The 22,556-nt window shown below is 55.7% G+C and overlaps 1 protein-coding gene across 1 annotated transcript; it reads left to right on the top strand.

The window, feature by feature from the left end:
* The first annotated feature begins 817 nt into the window (after nt 1-817).
* Nucleotides 818-12,808, top strand: SCARF2 (scavenger receptor class F member 2). Its single transcript, XM_023508034.1, has 11 exons — nt 818-975; nt 6,128-6,186; nt 6,269-6,370; nt 6,557-7,076; nt 7,182-7,400; nt 7,540-7,668; nt 8,185-8,288; nt 8,366-8,483; nt 8,634-8,749; nt 9,948-10,100; nt 11,132-12,808. Exons 1-11 carry the CDS (start codon nt 818-820, stop codon nt 12,037-12,039), a joined length of 2,586 nt encoding a protein of 861 aa, XP_023363802.1. The 3' UTR covers nt 12,040-12,808.
* The last annotated feature ends 9,748 nt before the right edge of the window (nt 12,809-22,556 follow it).

Here is a 22,556-nt window from a genome sequence, read left to right on the forward strand (position 1 = left end):
AGACAGCAGCCAAGCTTTAGTGGCTGGGGGGTTTTAAAGGGGTTGGAGGTGCAAGGACGGGGAGTGGGTGGTGACTTTAGGGCTTTGGGATTTTCTAGGTGTCTAGCAAAGTGAGCAAGCTCGTTTACAGAAGTGGAACTTGGTGGTTATTGTGGGCAAGTGCAACCTGCATCAGGTGCTCAGTGGAAATTTTCAGAATGTCTAACCCAGGGGTGGGCAAAGGGCTGCCCTAAGATGGAGTCACTGTGGTCCTAGTTTCTAGTAACTTTAGGCCTAACACATACAAGGGCTTCGTGCTCTGGGAGACACAGAGCTGACTTTCAGCCTCCACCTGGGCCGTCTGCGGGCCGGCCACTTGGAGGCTCCCTGGCGGGTTCCGAGGTACTGGAGTTGGGAGCGCTTGGGGTTCTGTCAGTGACTCCTGCCCTCTTCCCGCCACGGGCCTGGCCGCGCAGAGGCAGCTTCTGGAGGGCGGGGAGGACGTCTGGGGAGTGGGAGGAAAGGCGAGGGAAAGGGGATTCCTCCGACAGGCCTTGGCTGCCCCTCCAAGTTCGTCCCCAAGTTTGCGAGCGCAGCATGGAGGCGGGGGCTGCGCGGAGGGGCGGCGGCGCGGCAGGAGGGTGGGGCCTGGCGCACGGGGCGGGCGCTGCCGCCTGGCCGGCCGCGGCTGGCCCGGGATCAGGGAGCCGATGTGGAATTTCCTGCCCGGCCCGGCGCCCCTCCTGCCGCCCCCCGCCCGGCCTCGCACTCTGCTTCCGGCCGCTCTCACTGCGGCCGCACCCGCGCCCGCGCCCGCCCCGCGCCTGCCCCGCGCCACATGGAGGGCGCAGGGCCCCAGGGGGCTGGGCCGGCGCGGCGCTGGGGACCCGGGGGGTCGCGGCCGCTGCTGCTGCTGCTGCTGCTCTGGCTGCTGCCCGGGCCTGCGGCGTCGCAGGAGCTGAACCCGCGAGGCCGCAACGTGTGCCGCGCGCTCGGGTAGGAGCCCGGCCTGGCTGGGGGAAGGGATGAGAGGGACGCTCTGGGCAGGGGGACGGTGGCTGCCGGCGTTAGTGGGAGAGGCCTCCCGACGCCGGCTGTGCTCCAAGGCCGCCTCTGGGCCACGGGCCACGACAGTGCATCTGAGGATACTCTGGACGAGAAGTCACCTGAAGGGAGAATGGAATGACGTGGGCTCCTAGAGTGGTGACACACTGTCCGAAATTTCGGGAAAAGGACCCGGGTCTGAGCTATGAAGGCCTTAGTGAGAAGCCAGGGAAGGGTGTGTCAAGCAGAAGGAACCGCAGGTGCGAAGGCCGGGCAGGAGTGTGCCTCGGCCTGGAGCGCGGCGAGAAGTGTCCCAGGGAGGAGGAACGGCGCTCCCGGGAGGCCTTGGGACAGGGGAGACTAGAGACAGATGCGCGTCTGAGAAAGAGTGCGGGCGTCGGGTGAGGGGGGGGAGACGACTCGAGCATTGCGGAGCCGGTGCTCAGAGTGGACCAGAGGCGGGAGTCAGGAAGGATAACGACAGACGCAGGCGATGCGAGGGTGTGGAAACCCCGGCGGTCCCCAGGTGGGGATGCTTGGTGCGTGAAGGGGCTGCACAGAGGTGGAGCGCCATGAGCCGGCTGAGGACGCCAGTGTGGGACCGGCAGGGCACAGGCCGGGCCGGAGGCCGGCGGGCCCGGGAGCTTGTGCGGAGGGCAAAGTGCCCAGGACAGGACGCCAGGAGTGGAAGCAAGGGTCAGGGGAACTGGTCAACTGGTCAGAAGCCACGGAGAGGTCAAGGGCATCTCTACTTAGGGGCGTAGAGCCGGCGCGTGGGGGGCGCCTTGGGCGGGGTTGGGGGGCGCTGCACGAGCTGGCAGCTGGAAAGGCGGCCTCGAGGCTCCAGGCTGGGTACCGTCGGGGCGCCCCGGGTGGCAGAGCCGGGAAGGCCGAGTCCAGAATCTCTGCGGTCGCCACGGACAAGGGGCTGTGAAGAGGCCGCGCAGGGTTTCCGAGATCGGGTCCAGAGGCGCGCAGACCCCTCCCCGCTGCGAGTCCCGCCTCCGGGGCGGGGGCCGGCCTGGCCCGCCATCTGCTTCGCATCCACGCCGCCACAGCCGCCTCCCGGGCCTCCCCGGCCCCAGGAATGCAGCGGCGGCGGCGGGCGGGGCCGCGCCTGAGAGGGGGAGGGCTCGATAGCCAGCCGCCCTGGCTGCTCACCCCAGCCCGCCTCCCCCAACAGGGGCCGGGTCGGGGATGGGGATTCTGCAGCAGGCTCCAAGCAGGCTCCGCTGCCCTTGTCCGGAGACCTCCCTATGGGGGAGGATCTACTCCTGAAACCCAGAGCTGGGGTTTGGAGTCATGATCGTGGCACCTTGGCCCAGCTCTGTGGACCTGGGCAAGTCTGTCCATCTCTCTGGCCCTCTGTCCACCTCTGTAAAATGAGACTGGTGATCACACCCACTTCATGGGGCTAAGGGACGATTACTGTGATCATGTGTGGCCAGGGTTACTGGAAAGGGCAGTCACTGGGGCACTGAGCACCTGAGACCTGGGCTACCTCTTTGTTACCCTCTCATACCTTGCAAGGCTTCCACCAGTCTTTCCCTTTTCATCCCCTTTCCTGGGAGGCAAGAGTCCCCACAGAGAGAAGCGCTCAGCCACTAAGGTCCCACCCACCTACTGTGAGCCAGTCCTATGCTGGGTGGAGGGATACAGCAGCAAAGACCAAGGCCTGTCCCATGGTGGAAGAGACATACAGCCCAGAAAAGCAAGTTCATCTGTCTGGACATCTGGGGAGCTGGGGAAATGCTGAGTTGGGGAGTACAGGTTTTTTAAGGTGATACAGAAAGACCACAGCCCAGAAGGTAGTGAGTGAGCTCCACAGGCCTGCAGGTGAGGAGGCCTGGGGCCCTGTGGTGTCTGGGGCAAGGCACCAAATCCAGAGGCCTCTTCTGAAGTAGAGCCCAGGAGGGAAGTGAGGGTGGGCAGGCCACAAGGGGTCTGCCCCCTGCTTGGAAGACTGTTTCTCCAAGGGTGATGAGAACCCCAGGGGGCTTTGTACAGAGGAGGGGGTGGGATCTGACAATGGTTGGCTGCTAGGGACAGAGGCATTCAAGGGCTGGGGAGAGGCGTGTACAAGCTAGGACCAGTTAGGAAGTCAAGAGAAGCCAGGGAGGTAGAAGGTGACTCTTGCCAGGCTGGGCAGGGCAAGAGAGAAGTGGTCCCGTCCCTGATGTAATTTTGAAGACAGAGCCAATACATTTCTCCACGGACCTGATATAGACCCAAGAGAGGAGTCAGACAGAGATGGGGTCTCCAAGATGTCACCAGCCTGGAAGGACAGGAGTTACCTGGGACTGGGAAGACTGGGAGTGCAGAGAAGGTAGGGGATTCAGTTCAGCCTGAGACACCCTCAAGCCTGGGTGATAAGCCGGTGACATCTTGTCCAGCAGGCAGTTAGATTTGCAAGTCTGGCACTGAGTCATTGTCAGTGTCCTGGTGGGACCCAGTGAACTTCCTAAGGGAGCTAGATCTGAGGATAGGGAAGAAACCAGAAGAGGGGTGTCCAGAGGGCTAGGAGGTGTGGCAGGTAGAGAAGTCTCCCTGGATGGGAGAGCATTGGGACAGCCCTGAGCACAGGAGAAGTCACTGTGGGTTTGACCACAGTGACCCACAGAGAAGCAGCCTGTATCACTCAGGGCCCAGCCCACAGCTTGTCTCTCCATGGTTATCACCAAGTTGCATAGCCAACGTGAGAACTGCCCTCTTGCTCCAGGTTGTCCTTCCCCACCCACCTTCCTAAGATCTTCAGAGGTTGGGCTTGCCATGCCAGACTGGCCGGATCTGCCAGCCCTTCCAAGAAGGAAAGCCTCTTGTTCTTGGTGAACCCAAATGAGCTGTGCCCTGCCAGCAGGTGTTACCCTTTGCTGGGGTGAGGTCTGGTGCCCACTGCACTGGGGAAGACCAGATAGACTTGGACTCCCTGGAAACTACTCCCACGATTCCCAGGGTCAGCACAGGCGGGACTAACTTAAACCAAAGCCATGGCTGTTTTTTGTACACACCTTCCCAGCTCCCCAGATGTCCCGACACACTCACTTGTCTGGGCTGTATGTATTGGCTCTCTTAATCCTCCTGCCAAACCCGAGGGCTCCATTGTATAGCTAAGGAGACTGAAGCTTAGCAGGTTAAGCTCCATGCCTGAAGTTGCACAGCAAGTGGCAGACTCAGGGATCAATCTAGCTGAGTGTGGTCTTAAAACCAGGCTCCTAGCCCCAGAACCATACAGCTGGGCCATCCTGGGGAGAAGGAGGTCAGTGACTCCAGGACCATCCCAACAGGCCATCTGGCAGGCTGCTTGCAAACGGGACACCAGCAGAGGCTGTCCATCTAGAGACCAGGGTTCAGAACCAGGCACAAATGGGAGGGTGATGAGCTAGCAGACTTGGGTCTCCTTGCCAGGGGGTACTTGGGAGCCCCCAGGGCTGGGTGGGTGGAGACAATATGGGAGGGGGCAGGAAAAGCCAGGCCTGCCTTGCTTGTATTTCTGTCTCCAGTTTCCAGTTTTAGTGGAAAACACGCTGGACCTATCCCTTGAAGTCTGGGATGTTACTGTCCTGTTCTCCAGGTCCCTTGGCCTGAGGGAGAACCAAGTCCTTTCAGTGATGAAGGTCCTCCCTTGGGTCCTCAGTGCCCTATCCAGGGGGTGGCAATTATCTGGAGCTGGGGAATGGTTGGGTGGGTAGGAGTGTGCAGGGCCTCTCCTTTCCCACTCTGTCACACCCCCTCCAGGTTCTTCAGCCCCCCCCCCTTTTCCTACCAGTACATCCTGGTTCTACATTCAGATCTTCCTGAACTGTACTCCTTTTCTCTCAAGTGTGAATGGTTGCTACATTCCTTTAGGATTGAAAAGTTCTTTTGAGTCTGATGGGACCCTAGAAACCTGCGGCCTCAGTGGCTGTTCCTTCTGAGCTTCTCTGGTCCCTAAGTGTGGGCTCACTCCAGCTCAGCCCTTGGGCATCCTCTCCACCCATCATGACTCCACTCTGGCAGGGCCTCCAAACTTTTGTGCCCACACACAAACTTTTGTGCTATCCACCCACAGCTTTAGAGGCTGCACCACAGGCCAGGCATGGTGGCTCACGCCTGTAATCCTAGCATTCTAGGAGGCTGAGGCCGGTGGATCCCCTGAATTCAGAGGAGTTTGAGATCAGCCTGAGCAAGAGTGAGACCACCCTCTCTACCCAAAACAGAGAAAAGTAGTCAGGCATTGTGGTGAGCGCCTGTAGTCCCAGCTACTTAGGAGGCTGAGGCAGGAGGATAACCTGAGCCCAGGAATTTGAGGTTGTTGTGAGCTATGACGCCACAGCACTGTACACAGGGCAACCAAGTGGGACTCTGTCTCAAAAAAAAAAAAAAAAAAGAGGCTGCACCCCCCCTGAAGTGACACTGTTAGAAATTACTTTCTGCTGAGGTGACATTATGTACTTTGAATCGTACTGAATAAAATGAAACAAGAGTAAAACAATAAGCATAAATAGATGCTTTAATATCTCCTTCCTCTACCCAAGTCTTGCCTGGTGCTCTGGTCCCTCACAGGTGATTTTCCTTTTGCACATGAAGGACCCCCATGTGCCACCTCCTTCTCCACCCCCCTCCAGAAGTCTCCTCTGCCAAGAGGTCACCTCTGTCCACAACCCAATCCTCACAGAGGCTGTCCCAGCTGGGCATCCAGGTGTGTCCCTCTGGCACAGATGATCCTGGTGTCCTGGTCATTCACATCTGGATCCCTGATACCCACTGGCCAGAACCCCCCCCCCCCATGCCCAGGAATGCCCCAGATCCCCACATTTGAGCAGCTCTTGGGGGCCAGGGTCCTCTCCGTAGCCCCCAAGTTCATTGCTGCCCCTTCTGGGACACAGGGCCTCTTTTCTCAGGCCTAGTAGCTGTGGGAGGAGAACACAGAGGAGTTAGGCAGAGTGCGGAGGGAGCGCTGGGGTTTGTGTCTTCTCCGCGGCGCGCTGGGTGTCTCCGACCCCTGGTAGCCACCTCCCTAGGGACAGACCTCCACGGCAGAGGTGGGGAGGCTGCCGGGGAGTCTCGGAGCAGCTGGAGGCTGGGGGAGAGGCGACGGGCTTAGTTGTCCTTCCTCTGCTTTCAGCTCCCAGGTGCCCACGTGCTGCGCAGGCTGGAGGCAGCAAGGGGACGAGTGTGGGATCGGTGAGTGGGGCATCCAGGGAACCTGGGCAGGGGTAGAGGCGGGGCTAGGACGTGCGCCAATTCGAGCGTGTCTCCTTCACAGCGGTGTGTGAAGGCAACTCTACGTGCTCGGAGAACGAGGTGTGCGTGCGGCCCGGCGAGTGCCGCTGCCGCCACGGCTACTTCGGTGCCAACTGCGATACTAGTGAGCTCCGGGTGGGGCGGGGTTTGAGCAGGGAGGCGGGGTTCGGGGGTGGGGCTGGGTCGGGGACCGCTTGGGGGCGGGTCCCCAAGCGGGGGAGGGAGGGGGAGACTGGCAGATTCTGGCGGACTAGGCCCGGGCACCCATGCAAGCACCTGGGCCTTCTACCTCCTCTGCTCGTCCCCGCAGAGTGCCCGCGCCAGTTCTGGGGTCCCGACTGCAAGGAGTTGTGTAGCTGCCACCCACATGGGCAATGCGAGGACGTGACGGGCCAGTGTACTTGTCACGCACGGCGCTGGGGAGCGCGCTGCGAGCACGCGTGCCAGTGCCAGCACGGCTCATGCCACCCGCGGAGCGGCGCGTGCCGCTGCGAGCCGGGCTGGTGGGGCGCGCAGTGCGCCAGCGCGTGCTACTGCAGCGCCACGTCGCGCTGCGACCCACAGACTGGCGCCTGCCTGTGCCATGCAGGATGGTGGGGTCGCAGCTGCAACAATCAGTGCGCTTGCAACTCGTCGCCCTGCGAGCAGCAGAGCGGCCGTTGCCAGTGCCGTGAGCGCACGTTTGGTGCGCGGTGCGATCGCTACTGCCAGTGCTTCCGTGGCCGCTGCCACCCGGTGGACGGCACGTGCGCCTGCGAGCCGGGCTACCGCGGCAAATACTGTCGCGAGCCGTGCCCCGCTGGCTTCTACGGACTGGGCTGTCGCCGCCGGTAAGCTCAGGCCGGGCCGCGGAGGGAGAAAGGGAAAAGGCAGACCGGGGTGGGGCAAGGATAAGGCCGGTCTCCGCCCCGCCCAGCCTCCGGTCCTTTCTCCAGGTGCGGCCAGTGTAAGGGCCAGCAGCCATGTACGGTGGCTGAAGGCCGCTGCCTGACGTGCGAGCCCGGTTGGAACGGAACCAAGTGCGACCAGCCGTGCGCCACCGGTTTCTATGGCGAGGGCTGCAGCCACCGCTGCCCGCCGTGCCGCGACGGACATGCCTGCAACCATGTCACTGGCAAGTGTACGCGCTGCAATGCGGGCTGGATCGGCGACCGGTGAGCAGCCGTGCCTGCATCGGCCCAGACGCGAATCCCCCAGCTCTGCCTCCTGCACGAAAACTCTTCGCATAAGGCACTGTATCCTTTGGGGCCGTTCGCCTCCATTTCTGCTGATGCCCCCTCCCCTCGTTCCAAGGTGCGAGACCAAGTGCAGCAATGGAACTTATGGCGAGGACTGCGCCTTCGTGTGTGCGGACTGTGGCAGCGGCCACTGCGACTTCCAGTCGGGGCGCTGCCTGTGCAGCCCCGGTGTGCACGGGCCCCAGTGAGTGCCTGGGACCCTGAGGGGGGTGGAAGGGATGTCCCATCACAGCGTGGCTCCAGCCAGAACCTTAGGACCCGAGAACTGGGATCCAGGCTGGCCTTTCCTCCTTGGGCCGGGCTATCGCCGCAGCTGTACCTCAGCTAGGGAGTGACAACAGGCTCTTTGGGGCAGTTTCCTACCCTGATGTGGAGCCATCGCTTGGAGCACTGGGCTCCTAAGGTGACCTAGAGTTGTTGCAAAGGGAGCGAGGACCTCCTCCACTTACAGCCACGGGTTTGGTGCGGCAGGTTCTCCCCCCTACCCAAGACTCACCCTCAGAAATAGGCACTGCAGTCGGGTAATGTGCACACATTCATTTCCAAAATTTTGACCACCCAGTGTGTGCCCACAGGTGGGGGTGGGCTTCAGTCGTTACAGACTCGAGACCCGGGGCCGGGCGGGCTGTCCGCGGGCGGGGCGAGAGCAGGAGGGATCCGGGAGGGCGGCTGCGGTCAGCCTTGACCCTGTGCCCCACAGTTGTAACGTGACGTGCCCGCCCGGTCTCCATGGCGTGGACTGTGCTCAGGCCTGCAGCTGTCACGAAGACTCGTGCGACCCGATCACTGGTGCCTGCCGCCTGGGTGAGTGGGTGAGGGTCGTCCCGTTAGCGAATGCAGGGGGTGCTGGCACCGGCGCTGAACCGGTGCCCCCTCTGCAGAGACCAACCAGCGCAAGGGAGTTATGGGTGCGGGCGCGCTGCTTGCCCTGCTCCTAGGCCTGCTGCTCTCGCTGCTCGGCTGCTGCTGCGCTTGCCGCAGCAAGGACCCCACACGCCGGTGAGGCTCGAAACTGTCCCTCTCCCTCTTAGTTACTTCCCGGGCCACTTTGCGGCGCTGTACTCCCCTCCGGGGCCCCGCCCCCTCTCGGCTCTGCCGGGTGGCACTGCCCTCCAGGCCCCGCCTTGCGCTCAGGCCCCGCCCCCGCAGGGAGCTGTCTCTCGGGAGGAAGAAGGCGCCGCAGAGACTGTGCGGGCGCTTCAGTCGCATCAGCATGAAATTGCCCCGGATCCCGCTCCGCAGGCAGAAATTGCCCAAAGTCGTAGGTAAGGATGGCAGCGCCGGGTATCTGGGGGAAACATCTCCCGACGCAGAAAGCTGCTGGGAAGTGGGTGCAATGGCTCGCGCTTGTACTCCCAGCTACCGAGGAGGCTGAGGCTGGTGGATCGCTTGAGCCCAGGAGTTTGAGACCAGGCTGGGCAACATAGTGAGACCCTGTCTTCTAAAAAAGAAAAGATAAAAAAGTGGGGCACCTTTCTTGAGTGTTGATGTGGGTGACGCCGGGGAGGAAGGCAGGAGTCCTGGGTGTGCAGGCAAGTGTGGGGCATGTGTGGGGTTGTTGGGTCCCATGTCTGATTGCGGGGTGGGGGTGGGTCTGTAGGAGTATGTATACATCCTGGCTGAGCTGCAGGTGAATGCCTGGGCGTGTATATGGAAGTGTCCCGCCTCAACATGAGATGCCTTCCTGCCTGCATGCCCAGCAGTGCCCAGAGCTCCTCTTGGAAAAGTGGGCAAGCTGGTCTCTCAGTCACCTACCCCACCCACCACTATCAAGGGTGGGCAAGCTGTTCCTCTCTATGCTGACTCACACCTGGGGCAGACCCTTTCTGCCTCGCTCTCTTTTCCATTTATTTCTGAAGATAGAGGGGAGAGGGCTCAGATCCTTAGAATGTAAAGGACACAGTTGAAAAAACCTGTTGGCCCACCCAGCAGCATAGGGTATGGACATAGGTGTGGGGACTGGGCCCCACATCACAACTGTGGAATGGAGGCCAGGACAGGCAGCTTTTGGGATCCCCCATTGTGGCATCTGGCTGCTGAGATGCACTGAGCCAAAGGGCAGCCCTGCCACACTGCACATTTGGGCTCAAAAGTATTCCAAGGCTCCCTAGGTCCCACAAAGCAGGGTCTGAAGCATAGCATGCAGGCCTTCAAGACCTTGAAGCACTTTCCTCTCCAGCCCCATCTCCCACCTTTCTGATTTTCTCCAACACTTTAACCCCACCTTTTTCAGCTTCTTGGCTGCACCTTCACATACGTTTCCCCTTTGCTTTCTTTACTGGGTTCACCTCTACCCATACCTGGGTCCCAGCCCAGTGCCACTCTACCTTTTGAATCACTTTTCCCACCTGCAGTTTTAGGAGAGGGCTGCTCTTGGTCACTCTGTTAACATTCATGGCAGCAGGGCTAATGAGGCTGGGGCAAGGCATGGCCCCTGGCAGCTCTGCCTCACTCCTTCCCCAGTGGCCCATCACGACCTGGATAACACACTCAACTGCAGCTTCCTGGAGCCGCCCTCAGGGCTGGAGCAGCCCTCACCATCCTGGTCATCCCGGGCTTCCTTCTCCTCCTTTGACACCACTGATGAAGGCCCCGTGTACTGTGTACCACATGAGGGTGAGTATGGCCATGCTTGGGGATGGCTCTAGCCCAGTGAAATGCTCCAGCTCAAAAGAGCTCTGTGCTCTGGGGCAGCGGTCCCCAACCTTTTTGGCCCCAGGGACTGATTTGATGGAAAACAGTTTTCCAAGGCAGGGTTGGGGGCAGGAGGCAGAGCCTGGGTGAGATCCCAGTGATGGAGAGCAGCTGTAAATGTAGAAGTTTCACTCACTTGTCTGCCTCTTACCTCCTGTTGTTCAGCGGGGTTCCTAACAGGCCACAAGTACCCATCTGTGGCCTGGGGGTTGGGGACCACAGCTCTGGGGCACATGGGGAGGAGGGCATGGCAGTGCTGTTAACCACAGGTTGCTCACACCACTGAGGTTACAGAGCTGGATTCTGTGCTCTTCAGCAACAGTGTGGCAGGTGTGGGAGGTGGGTTCTTCTGTCACTAGCCAAGGCCAAAGGTCACCTCTGGGAAGAACCATGGAGAGAGAAGTTCTGGGCCTGTGTAGGGCATGGCGGAAGAGATAAGAGGAGGGGCTCATCAGAGAACCGGGTGCACCTTCACCTGCAGCCTGGGGCCCACAGTTAGCACAGGGAGCCTGACTGGCTAGGATTCTGGCCTCTCTTCTTCCTTGACCACCCCCGACCCCCATGACCGTGGGCAGGTGACTAGCCTCCCAGCTGCAGAACCCTCACCTCTTAAGTGATGATGGAATCCTCTTGGGGGTGCTCCAAGGTTAAATGTGATGATGATGGTTCCTGAAACTCGGGCTGTGGTGGGAGGAAGGGGTTCAGGTGGGCCAAGGCTGGGCTTCAGTTCCAAGAATGTGCCTATCCAGCCCAGCAGTCAGCCTCAGGTTCTGGGGTGCTGAACAGAGCTCGTGGCCGGTGCTGCGAATGCACCAGGCACATCTGGATGCCGGGTGACACAGCACCAGCTGGAGGAGCGAGGTAGAGGAGCGAAGGTGAAGGTTTGCATCTAGAGGTTGGACCTGCTGGAGCTATTTCCAGAGGCCATGACCACCTGGCTCTTTCCTCGTCAGAGGCAGCTGCGGAGAGCCGGGACCAGGAGGCCCCCGCGGTTCCTGCCGAGGCGCCAGCGCGGTACCCTGCGCCCTTGACCACACTGGCGTCCTCCGAGGAGGCGACGCCCCTCCGCGCGTCCTCCGACAGCGAGCGGTCGGCGTCAAGCGTGGAGGGACCTGGTGGGGCTCTGTATGCACGAGTGGCCCGGCGCGAGGCCCGGCCGGCCCGGGCCCGGGGAGAAGCTGGAGGCCTGTCGTTGTCGCCATCGCCTGAGCGCAAGAAGCCGCCGCCTCCTGACCCGGCCACCAAGCCCAAGGTGTCCTGGATCCACGGCAAGCACGGAGCCGCCGCCGCTGCCCGAGCGCCCTCACCACCTCCTCCAGGCCCCGAGGCCGCGCCCAGCCCCAGCAAGAGGAAACGGACGCCCAGCGACATATCAGCACGGCCAGATGAGCCTGCAAGCCCCCAAACCCGCGACCTGTCGCCGCGGCCCCCAGGGCTGGCCGAGGAGGGGACGGCCCTTGCCGCGCCCTCGCCTCCCCGGGCCCGAACGCGGGGCCGCGGCCCCGGCCTCTTGGAACCCACGGACGCCGGCGGTCCCCCACGCAGCGCGCCGGAAGCTGCCTCCATGCTGGCCGCGGAGCTGCGCGGCAAGACTCGCAGCCTTGGCCGCGCCGAGGGGCTCCTGGGCGCGCAGGGCCCCCGGGAGAAGCCGGCGCCTCCGCAAAAGGCCAAGCGCTCAGTGCCACCAGCCTCGCCGGCCCGCGCGCCCTCTGTGCCCGAGGTCTCAGGACCTGAGAAGGCAGTGACCGGTACGCCCGCGCCCGACACTCCCCGGAAGAAGACTCCCATCCAGAAGCCGCCGCGGAAGAAGAGCCGGGAGGCGGCGGGCGAACTGGGTAGGGCGAGCGCACCCACCCTGTAGCAGGCAGCGGCCTGACCGCGCCTGCAGCTCCCCAGGCTTCACAGCACCGCTTGTCGCCCCGCGCTCGGCGCCTTCAGGGCGGCCTGGGCACGGCGGTCTCCCATTGACGGCCTGGCGGGGCTGCGTCTCACTGGCTCAGGCCTCGCAGCCTCTGCTTGGTTGGATCTGCGCGCTCTGGTGGGAAGGCTGCCTCGGTGGGTCTAGGCCTGACAGGCGCTTAGCTGGCGACTCCCTACTCCCAATTGGCCGAGTTATATCCGCGTCTCACTGGCCAAGGACTGGAGGTTCGCCAAGAGACCACCGCTTATGGCCACGCGTGCACTTGGTTGGGGCTACGTTTTCACTGGCTGAGGTCAGGAGCTCTTCTGCCCCGGCTGCTTCTCATTGGCCAGGGCCTGGCACCTCTGGCCAGAGGCACCTTCCTCGGCTGTTGCGGATAACCCGAAGCTCCCGTCCACCGGCCGGGCTCCAGGGCATCTGGTTGACCAGAGCCTGGGGAGGAGGGCTGGTCTCTGCTCCTTGGGGGCTCGGTCCACCCCACACCTTCCCTTCCCTGGCACCCTCAGCCAGGCCCTCAGCTGTCGAGCTGGTTTTGATGGCCTCTCACCGCCCTGCGCTCCGTGGGGACCCCAGGGGCGACTTCTGTGGCCTGTGGAGATGTATTTATAGGCCCCCCAGCAGGGCTGCTCCCGCCCCTCCTGGTGCCCCAGGATGGGCTCCTCCCAGCAGGGGCTTGGCCAAGCTTTCTTAATAAAATGCCTTCCCCCCGCCCCCTGTACTTTGATAACTTTCTATCTGCGGGTTATGGGCAAAGATGTCCCCCCAAATAAAGGTCAGGAGAACTCACCTGGCCTGCACGTACACCCTCCAGGGCCTCTCCTAAGCAGAGCCTTGAAACTAAGATGTGAGTCTCCTGAGACCAGGTTGGAAGTGGGCTGTGGCTACCTGTCCTCCTTCGCTCATCCAATTTATGTTCCTATACCCTGGACTGGTCACTCGAGAGAAGGATGGGTCAGCCCAGATTGGAAGGAGTCTCTTGGCTGAAAGGGCAGGAGGGATGGCCTGCCTCTGATCTATGCCTTCCCCACTGGCCGGTGCTGTTAAACTTGGGACTCAGAGCTGTTGAGGGGTTTGAGGGTGGACGAGCCCAGGGGCCAGTGGCACTGCCTCCAGCCAGGCCTCCTCAGGCATAAACAAGACAGTCTGCCACTGCACAGAGCCCTGCTGTCTGCCTCAATGGGCTCCTTGTCCTCAGCCGGAAACTCCTCCCCGCCTTCCCCACCACTGTAGGAGGTTGAGGGAGAGGGGGAGCCTGCCTGGCCCAGAGCCCCTGCCCCCAAGCCAGCCCCTGCTTCCTGGCCTTCTATCTGTGACCATTTGGACCTTCACCAGTCTTGGTCCCCTTAGGCAGGCCTCCTAAATGCCCTTCTGAAGCCACAGACCCTCACCTTTCCATGGCTCTGACATCCTCCCCCTCAGCCCTCAACTAAGTTCCACCAGCCATGCTGTCTGGGTTCCTCCCACCTGCCTCTGCCCAGCAGGCCTCTGCCTGTCCTTCCGCCTTTCTCCGACTTCTGACACCCAGCTCAGTCTTCTGATGTTGCCAAGAGCCTCTGATCACCCTGCAGTCGACAGCCCAGCACTGTCATCTGACAACACTGGCAGCTCGGGGATCTCATTTAGGCAGCACTCTCATCCTCTGGCTGGACACCTCACTGAGGTCTACCTTGATCACTCACACAAGGGCTCAGCCACCTGAGTGGAGACGGCCTCCTGCCCCAGCCAGGCAGGCTACCCAGAACAGTTGGCCAGAACATAGTGCCTGTGCCTGGTTGGGTGGGGCAGCACGTGCGGTGCAGGCTGCCTGTCTCTGGGCCACGCTGCTTCCTTTGGGCCAGCTGGGCACCTTCCCAGCAGTGGCCCTGTGGCTGGCCAGTCTGTGATCCATTCAGGCACCAAGCCATGCTGGCTGCTGGGGTTGAGGACACAGGCTGAAAGTTGGCCAGGAGGGGACAGATGCCCAGGTAGGCTCAGTGAGGGCAGAACAGGGACTAGGTCGGGGGGAGATTGGCAATGTGATGGTTCAGGCCACACTACTGCCTAGGTCATTTCTCTTCCCAGGCTGGAACCATCATTCCACCACTGGCTCTCCCTCTAGCCCGGGCAACATAATTTAGGAACACCAGTGCTGTCTCAATGACCAGGCTTTCCCTGTGGCCTTCTCCCCTGTTCTTAGATTCCCCCCAGGTGTTTGAGACCTGACCTGCCCCCCTAAGAGAGTCCAGGTGGCCACTTGGGGAGGGAACTGCCAGGACCCCTCCTGCCTCCCCAAACTCGCTCGTCCCCACCCCCTCAGGGCTCGAAGCAGTGCCAGCTCCCAGGGCAGGCGCCACAAAAGGGAACCACAGCTGCTGGAACTTCCGTTGCCATGGGGACGGGGACCACAGGACCCACATCTGGTAGCGATTGAGGAGGAAAAATTATGAGTCGTGGAAAACGCAAATATTTTTTGTAGCACAGAGCACAAAGGAGCAGGAGGAATGTGGGGACTGGGCCCAGCCTGATCTCAAGTGGGACGCAGCCCAAGCCATACAGAGAGGCCAGGCCAGCAGACAGTGGCATTGGAACACACATGCGTTCTCTGCTAGACACACAGGAACACCAACACAAACACACACACACACCCCACCAGAACCCCAGAACCACAGAGGTACACATTCCATATACAAATGGACCCAAGGGAACACAGAGGGACACTCGTTTGCCAGTACACACACACTGCTCTAGACACACAGAAGCACCTGGACACCCACCCACAACACCCCACTACACAGAAATGACACCTACTTTCCAACACAAAAAAACGGTTGACCACTCACAGATGTCAACACATGTACACGTCACACATGTACACACAAAGACAGACACAGACTACAACACACACACACAGACCGCCGGCCCACACACAAAACCCAGCAGACACACAGACATGAGAGAAAAGAATGCAACACACAACCTACACCACCAGGCACAGAAACACTGAGACAGACACACTCTGCAACACATATGCACTTCCCTGGATACAGAGGGATTCCGAATGGATATATTTCATACAATGCACGTATATTCACCACCTGACACATTGAGACACCAGGACGACACAGTCCCTACAATACACACACACAATCAAAGACACACTGAAAAAAGAGACGTATACTCACCCACAAACACGTACCCCCCCACCTGAGACACAGAAGCATCAGATAGACACACTGGGACATACCCCTCAACGCACAGCAGACACAGAAACACAGATGCAGGCATGTGCCCTCCACCCAACTCCCAGACATACACCTCATCCTGCCAGGCACTCACACCCTCACTGCCACCCACAGAAATACAGTGACTTACTCCCAGCCTGCAACACATCCCCCACCAAGCCAACTGAGACAGACTCTGCAGATCTGACACAGTAGTTCAGGCCTGTCATCCCAGTGCTCTGGGAGGCCAAGGCAGGAGGATCGCCTGAGTTCAGGAGTTCAAGACCAGCCTGAGCAAGAGACAGACTTCATCTCTAAAAACTAGCCAGGCATTGGAGCGGGCACCTGTAGTCCCAGCTACTTGAGAGGCTGAGGCAGTAGGATCACTTGAGTCCACAAGTTTGAGGTTGCTGGGAACTGGGATGACACTACTGCACTCTAGCCAGGGAGACAGAGTGAGACCTGGTCTCCAAACAGAGACACACACGCGTACCTCATCTGATACACAGAAGCACAGGTAGACACAGCAAGAAGCTCACCTGTCCCACAGACACCATGAGAGCCACCTCGTAACAAGCACATACAGCCCACAGACCACCTAAGCACAGAGGCAGGTACTCACCCTGAAACCCACACACTGCACGAGTATGGTGTGAGCATGGAAGCTGACTGATGATATCAAAATTCACCTGAGCTCCAGAAAGACAGTGATGGCTGGGAAATTGCCCCTTCCTTTGTATTCTGAGAAACAGTGAGCGCCTTTGTTTACCTGCCTCTGTAGGAACACAGCCCCCCATTCCTTGGAGCTGGTCCCCACCAGTGAGCTTCCTTCCTATTGCAGTGGCTTGAATAAAATCATCTCTTTTCGTGGTCGATGTGTTTCCCCTGAACTTGTACCCTGACCCTTCTTCCCACCCCTGCTTACAGCACCCAGGTAGTGATGCCTTCTCCAAGCCCTATGTGGGCTGCTCCCAACAGGTTATCCAGGCAGGGGACCCTGGGTGAGTGCCGCCTCTGGAGTGTCATGTGCTCCAGACTCCAGTGAAGAAAAGCTGACTTTAATACATCTAGAGTACTTGTTTGATTTCTGGGGCCTGCTTCTTTTTTTTTTTTTTTTTTTTGAGACAGTGTCACTATGTCGCCCTTGGTAGAGTGCTGTGGTGTCACAGTTCACAGCAACCTCAAACTCTTGGGCTTAAGTGATTCTCTTGCCTCAGCCTCCCAAGTAGCTGGGACTACAGGCACCCGCCACAACGCCAGGCTATTTTTTTGTTGCAGTTGTCATTGTTGTTTAGCTGGCCCAAACCGGGTTTGAACCTGCCAGCCTCAGTGCACGTGGCTGCCCCCCTAACCACTGCTAAAGGGGGCTGAGCCTGGAGCCTGCTTCTTTTGGTTTCACGATCTATACATTTGGCCAGTGATCTCTTTAAACAGACCAATGATTTATGGAGGTCTTGTCTCTGCTGGGTGAGAGACAACATGTGGGATTTGTCTTTTCTGCTTGTTTATTTTGAGTTTGAGTAACAATTTGTACCCACTGGGAAGCTGGTTTGAAGATTGACTGGCTGAGTAGATGCACCTAGATGTATGTACCATCGTGATAGTCTTGTTTGGATGGGCTAGGCTGGCTGTTACAGGCAAAGGGAGGTGACATCCAGCAGCTAATAAGCTTGAACATACCGCCTGCTCTTTGGGTGAGGCTCCCATGCAAACGGCTGGAGAGGGCTGTGGTGCACCAAGGCTGGGGTAGGAGCAGCCCTGGGAGAAGACAGCAGAGTCAAGGACAGGTGAGTGGATCTGCAGGGTGAGAGGGCAGTGCAGAAGAGGAGAAGGAGGGGGAGGAGGTTGAGCAGGAGGAAGTCTGGGGGCGCAGAAGACTTTTGAGGGGGTACAATGAGCTGCAGAGTAGAGGGGGGATTCCACCTGGGGTGGGCACCTGTTGCGTGGATGGTGACCGGGGATCATCCATCTCCACGTGAGCCAATCATCAAGTTGTTTAAGAAGCTGGCTCCTGGCCTTCCTTGGGTTCGCAATGACCTTGGGCCGAATAATGGCCCTCGAGGTGTCTGTCAGCCAGAGCTTCCCAGGAACACAGGCCTGTGGTTGGATAGCGACAGTGAGGGGTGCAGTGGGCAGTGGAAGAGGCCACTGTTCTGGCGTCTCCTTGAGACAACTGTGATCCCAAAGACGCCTGCTGCAAACGTCCCTGCAGGGGTTCCCGCAAAGATTCCCCACAGGGGTTCCCGCGGCTTCTTATTAACGGTCTGGCACACATCTTGAGAGGCAGGCTTGCACATGGGGCGCTTATGGGAGAGCCCTCCGGCTCGCCCGGACCAGACTCTCTGGTGTATTCGGAGCGGCCTCCAGGACTGCGGTGAACCGTGCGTTTGCCCGCGAGGTGGAGGCGGGACTGTGGCGCCATCTAGTGGTGGGCTGTGGCAACGCCTTGTAGAGCCCTACAAACCCCGCCCAGTTCCGAGCGGGCCTTGCTGTCCAGGGCTTGTCAGAGGGATGCGGTTTTCTAGAAGCAGATTATTCCCCAAAGCAGGCATAGCCAGGCAAGAAAACCTTGAAGGCAACATTTGCACGAAGTGGGTCCATAACCGGAGGCACCAGTGTGGACGCCAATCTAAGAGTTGAACTGAACCTCACATGGAGAATTGTACACTCTGTGAGCGAGCTCAGCTTTCTACCTTCTCAAGATGGTGCTCGGGACGACGGGATCCCGTCCAGCTCCTGTCTGCTCGGGTGTGCTACCCATGGGCCTCTGAGTAGTAAATTACTGTGTCCCTTCAGAGGTGGATGTGATTGGCCAGAAAAAAAGGAAGCAACATGGATGGGCCCAAAAGACATGAAGCTCCGTGAAAAGAAGCCAGCCACAAAAGACAAATACTTTATAATTCCACAAAGGTGAGGTCCCTCAAATTTGTAGAGACAGAAATGGGAATTGTGGTGGCCAGGGGCAGTCGAGATGGGAGTTGGTGTTTAACAGGGACAGAGTTTCAGCTTAGGATGATGAAAAAAATTCTAGAGATACAGGGTGGTATGTTTAATGCCACTGAACTGTATGCTTAAAAAATGCTTAAACTGGGGCGGCGCCCGTGGCTCAAAGGAGTACGGCGCCGGCCCCATATGCTGGAGGTGGTGAGTTCAAACCACAGCCTCGGCCAAAAACCACACACACACACAAGGTTAAACTGATTACATCTTATGCATATTTTACCACAATTAAAAAAAAAACAAATAAAATGGGACCAGGGGCTTAGAAGCGATTGAATTATGCACTGCATGGAACATTGTAAGCAAAATAAAACAGCAAACTATCCAGCAGGAGACTGAATGGGCCCCATCCTTTCAGAACATTAAGGTTAGGGTAAGAATAGGCCAAATAGGGGGGTTAAACGGAGAAACTGTTTGGGTGATCACCCTTCTCTTACCATATCTTGTATAAGGATCTTAATCCTTGAAGTCTCTCTTTATTATTTTTTTATTAAATCATAACTTTGTACATTGATGCATTTATGGGGTTCAGGGTACTGCTTTAATATACAATGTGAAATGCTTACATTGAACTAAGTAACACATCCATCACAGTTATACTCATTTCTTAATAGTTTTGAAATGTACCATTGCATCATGCACATTAGGTGAGGTCCCACTAAATTCCCTCCCTCCCCGTCCTCTCTCTCCTCTTCCCTTCTAATTTCTGGACTATAGTTATTTTTTTTTTTTTTTGAGACAGAGCCTTAAGCTATCCCCCTGGGTAGGGTGCCGTGGCATCACAGCTCACAGCAACCTCCAACTCCTGGGCTCAAGTGAGTCTCCTGCCTCTGCCTCCCAAGTAGCTGGGACTACAGGTGCCCGCCACAACGCCTGGCTATTTTTTGGTTGCAGCTGTCATTGTTGTTTGGCGGGCCCAGGCTGGATTCGAACCCGCCACCTTAGGTATATGTGGCTGGCACCTTAGCCACTTGAGCCACAGGTGCCGAGCCTGGACTATAGTTATGTTTTGCCATTTGTATGAGTGTATAAGTGGTTATATATTAATTTCATAGTAGTATTGAGTACATTGGATACTTTCTTTTCCCATTCTTGAGATACTTTACTAAGAAGAATATGTTCCAGCTCCATCCAGGTAAACATAAAAGATGTGAAGTCGCCATCATTTTAATGGCTGCATAGTATTCCATGGTGTACATATACCACAATTTGTTAATCCATTCATGGGTCGATGGTCATTTAGGCTGTTTCCATGTCTTGGCAATTATGGATTTGGCTGCAATAAACAATCTGGTGCAAATGTCTTTGTTGTAAAATAATTTTTGATCATCTGGGTATATACCTAGTAGAGGAATTGCAGGATCGAACGGTAGGTCTACTTTTAGTTCCTTGAGTGTTCTCCAAACTTCTTTCCAAAAAGGCTGCATTCCCACCAGCAGTGTAGAAGTGTTCCCTTCTCTCCGCATCCACACCAACATCTGTGGTTTTGGGATTTTGTAATGTGGGCTAATCTTACTGGAGTTGGATGATATCTCAAAGTGGTTTTGATTTGCAGTTCTCTGATGATTAAGGATGAGCATTTTTTTCATGTGTTTGTAGGCCATGTGCCTGTCTTCATCAGAGAAGTTTCTGTTCAAGTCTCTTGCCTATATAGAAATGGGGTTATTTGTTCTTTTCTTATTGATTAGTTTGAGTTCTCTGCGGATTCTAGTTATCAGACCTTTGTCGGAAGTGTGACCTGCAAAAATCTTCTCTGATTCTGAAGGTTGTCTGTTTGCTTTACTTACTGTGCTCTTGGCTATGCAAAAGCTTTTTAGTTTGATCAGATCGCAGTAATGGATTTTTGGTGTTGCTTGAATTGCCAGGGGGTCCTCCTCATAAAATATTCTCCTAGGCCTGTTTCTTCAAGTGTTTTCCCCAGAAACTCTCTTCTAGTATTTTTATAGTTTTATGTCTTAAGTTTAAATCTTTAATCCAGTGAGAATCAATTTTTGTTAATGGTGAAAGGTGGGAGTCCAGTTTCAGTCTTCTACAGGTTGCCAGCCAGTTCACCCAGCACCATTTTTAAAATAGGGAGTCTTTCCCCCACTGAATATTTTTGATAGGCTTGTCAAAGATTAAATGATGATTAGGGGCTGGGTTCATCTCTTGGTTCTCTATTCTGCTCCATAAACCTACCTCTGTTTTTGTGCCAGTACCATGCTGTTTTGATCACTATAGATCAAAAGTATAGCCTGAAGTCTGGTAATGTGATACCTCCTAATTTGTTCTTATTTCTGACTAATGTATTTGCTATTCGAGGTTTTTTCTGATTCCATATAAAATGAAGTACTATTTTTTCAAGTTCTTTGAAGTATGACAATGGTGCTTTAATAGGCATTAAATCTGTAGATTACTTTGGGTAGTATGGACATTTTAACAATGTTGATTCTTCCCAGCCATAAGCATGGTATGTTTTTCCATTTATTAACATCTTCAGCTATTTCTTTTCTCAAAGTTTCATAATTCTCTTTATAGAGATCTTTCACATCTTTGTTAGGTAAATTCCCAGATATTTCATCTTCTTTGGCACTACTATAAAAGGAATAGAATCCTTGACTATTTTTTCATCTTGACTATTGTTGGCATATATAAAAGCTACTGATTTGTAAGTATTGATTTTGTATTCTGATATGCTGCTGTATTCCTTGATCACTTTTAAGAGTTTTGAAGTTGAGTCCCTGGGATCCAGGTACAGGATCATATCATCAGCAAAGAGTACAAGTTTGATCTCCTCTGACTCTATTGGATATCCTTGATCACCTTCTCTTGCTTGATTGTGATGCCTAAGACTTCCATTACAATGTTAAAAAGCAGTGGAGACAATGGGCATCCTTGCCTTGTTCCTGAGCTAAGTGGAAATGTTTTCAATTTTACATCATTCAATATGATATTGACTGTGAATTTTCTGTAGATGGTCACTATTAGTTTAAGAAATGTCCCTTCTATGCCTATTTTCTTAAGTGTTCTGATCATGAAAGGATGCTTGATATTATCAAAGGCTTTTTCTGCATCAATTGAGAGAATCATATGGTCTTTGTTTTTTCTTTTATTGATGTGATGTATTATATTTATAGATTTGCATATGTTTCACCAACCCTGTAACCCTGGAATAAAACCAACTTAATCATGGTGTCTTTTTTTTTTCGATGTGTTGTTGAATTCTATTTGCTAAGATCTTATTGAATATTTTTGCATCGATATTCATTAATGATATTGGTCTATAATTTTCTTTTTTTGTTGAATCCTTTCCTGGTCTATAATTTTCTTTCTTTGTTGAATCCTGATCCTTTGGGGATCAGGGTGATATTTGCTTCATAGAATGTGTTGGGAAGTATTCTTTCTCTTTCTACGCTTTGGAAAAGGTTGTATAATACAGGTACTAGTTCCTTTTTAAAGGTTTGATAGAATTCGGATGTGAAGCCTTCTGGTCCTGGTCTTTTCTTTTTGGGGAGATTTTGTATTGATGCTATTTCAGTGGTTGATATAGGTCTATTCATGATTTATAATTCTTTCTGGTTGAGTCTAGGAAGGTGGCATGCTTCCAGATATTGGTCCATTTCCTTCAGATTTTTGTATTTCTGGGAATAGAGATTTTTGTAGTAATCATTGAGGATTTTTTTGAATTTCTGAGGTGTCTGTTGTTATTTCTCCTTTATCATTTCTGATAGATGATATTAGAGACTTTACTTTTCTGTTTCTGGTTAGGTTGGCCAAAAGTTTATTTATTTTATTTTATTTTTTTAAATTTTTGTTATTTTTCTTTTTTAGAGACAGAGTTTCACTTTGTTGCCCTTGGTAGAGTGCTGTGGCATCCCAGCAACCTCCAACTCTTGTGCTTAGGTGATTCTCTTGCCTCAGCCTCCCAAGTAGCTGGGACTACAGGTGCTCACCACAACAGCTAGCTATTTTTTTGTTGCAGTTTGCCTGGGGCCAGGTTTGAACCCACCACCCTTGGCATATGGAGCTGGCGCCCTACTCACTGAGCCACAGGCACAGCCCAGGTTTATCAATTTTATCAATCTTTTCAGAAACCCATTGTTTTGTTGATCTTCTGAATGATTTTTTCATTTTAAATTTCATTTAATTCTGCCCTAATTTTGGTTATTTCTTTTCTTCTGCTGGGTTTGGGGTTGGAATGTTCTTCCTTTTCCCATTGCTTGAGATGATCCATTAAGTTGTTGGCTTCCTCTCTTTCTGTTTTCTTGATGAAGGCTT

The sequence above is a fragment of the Otolemur garnettii genome, unplaced genomic scaffold (genome assembly GCF_000181295.1).
Source record: "Otolemur garnettii isolate 467f Iridium unplaced genomic scaffold, OtoGar3 scaffold00218, whole genome shotgun sequence".
NCBI lineage: Eukaryota > Metazoa > Chordata > Mammalia > Primates > Galagidae > Otolemur > Otolemur garnettii.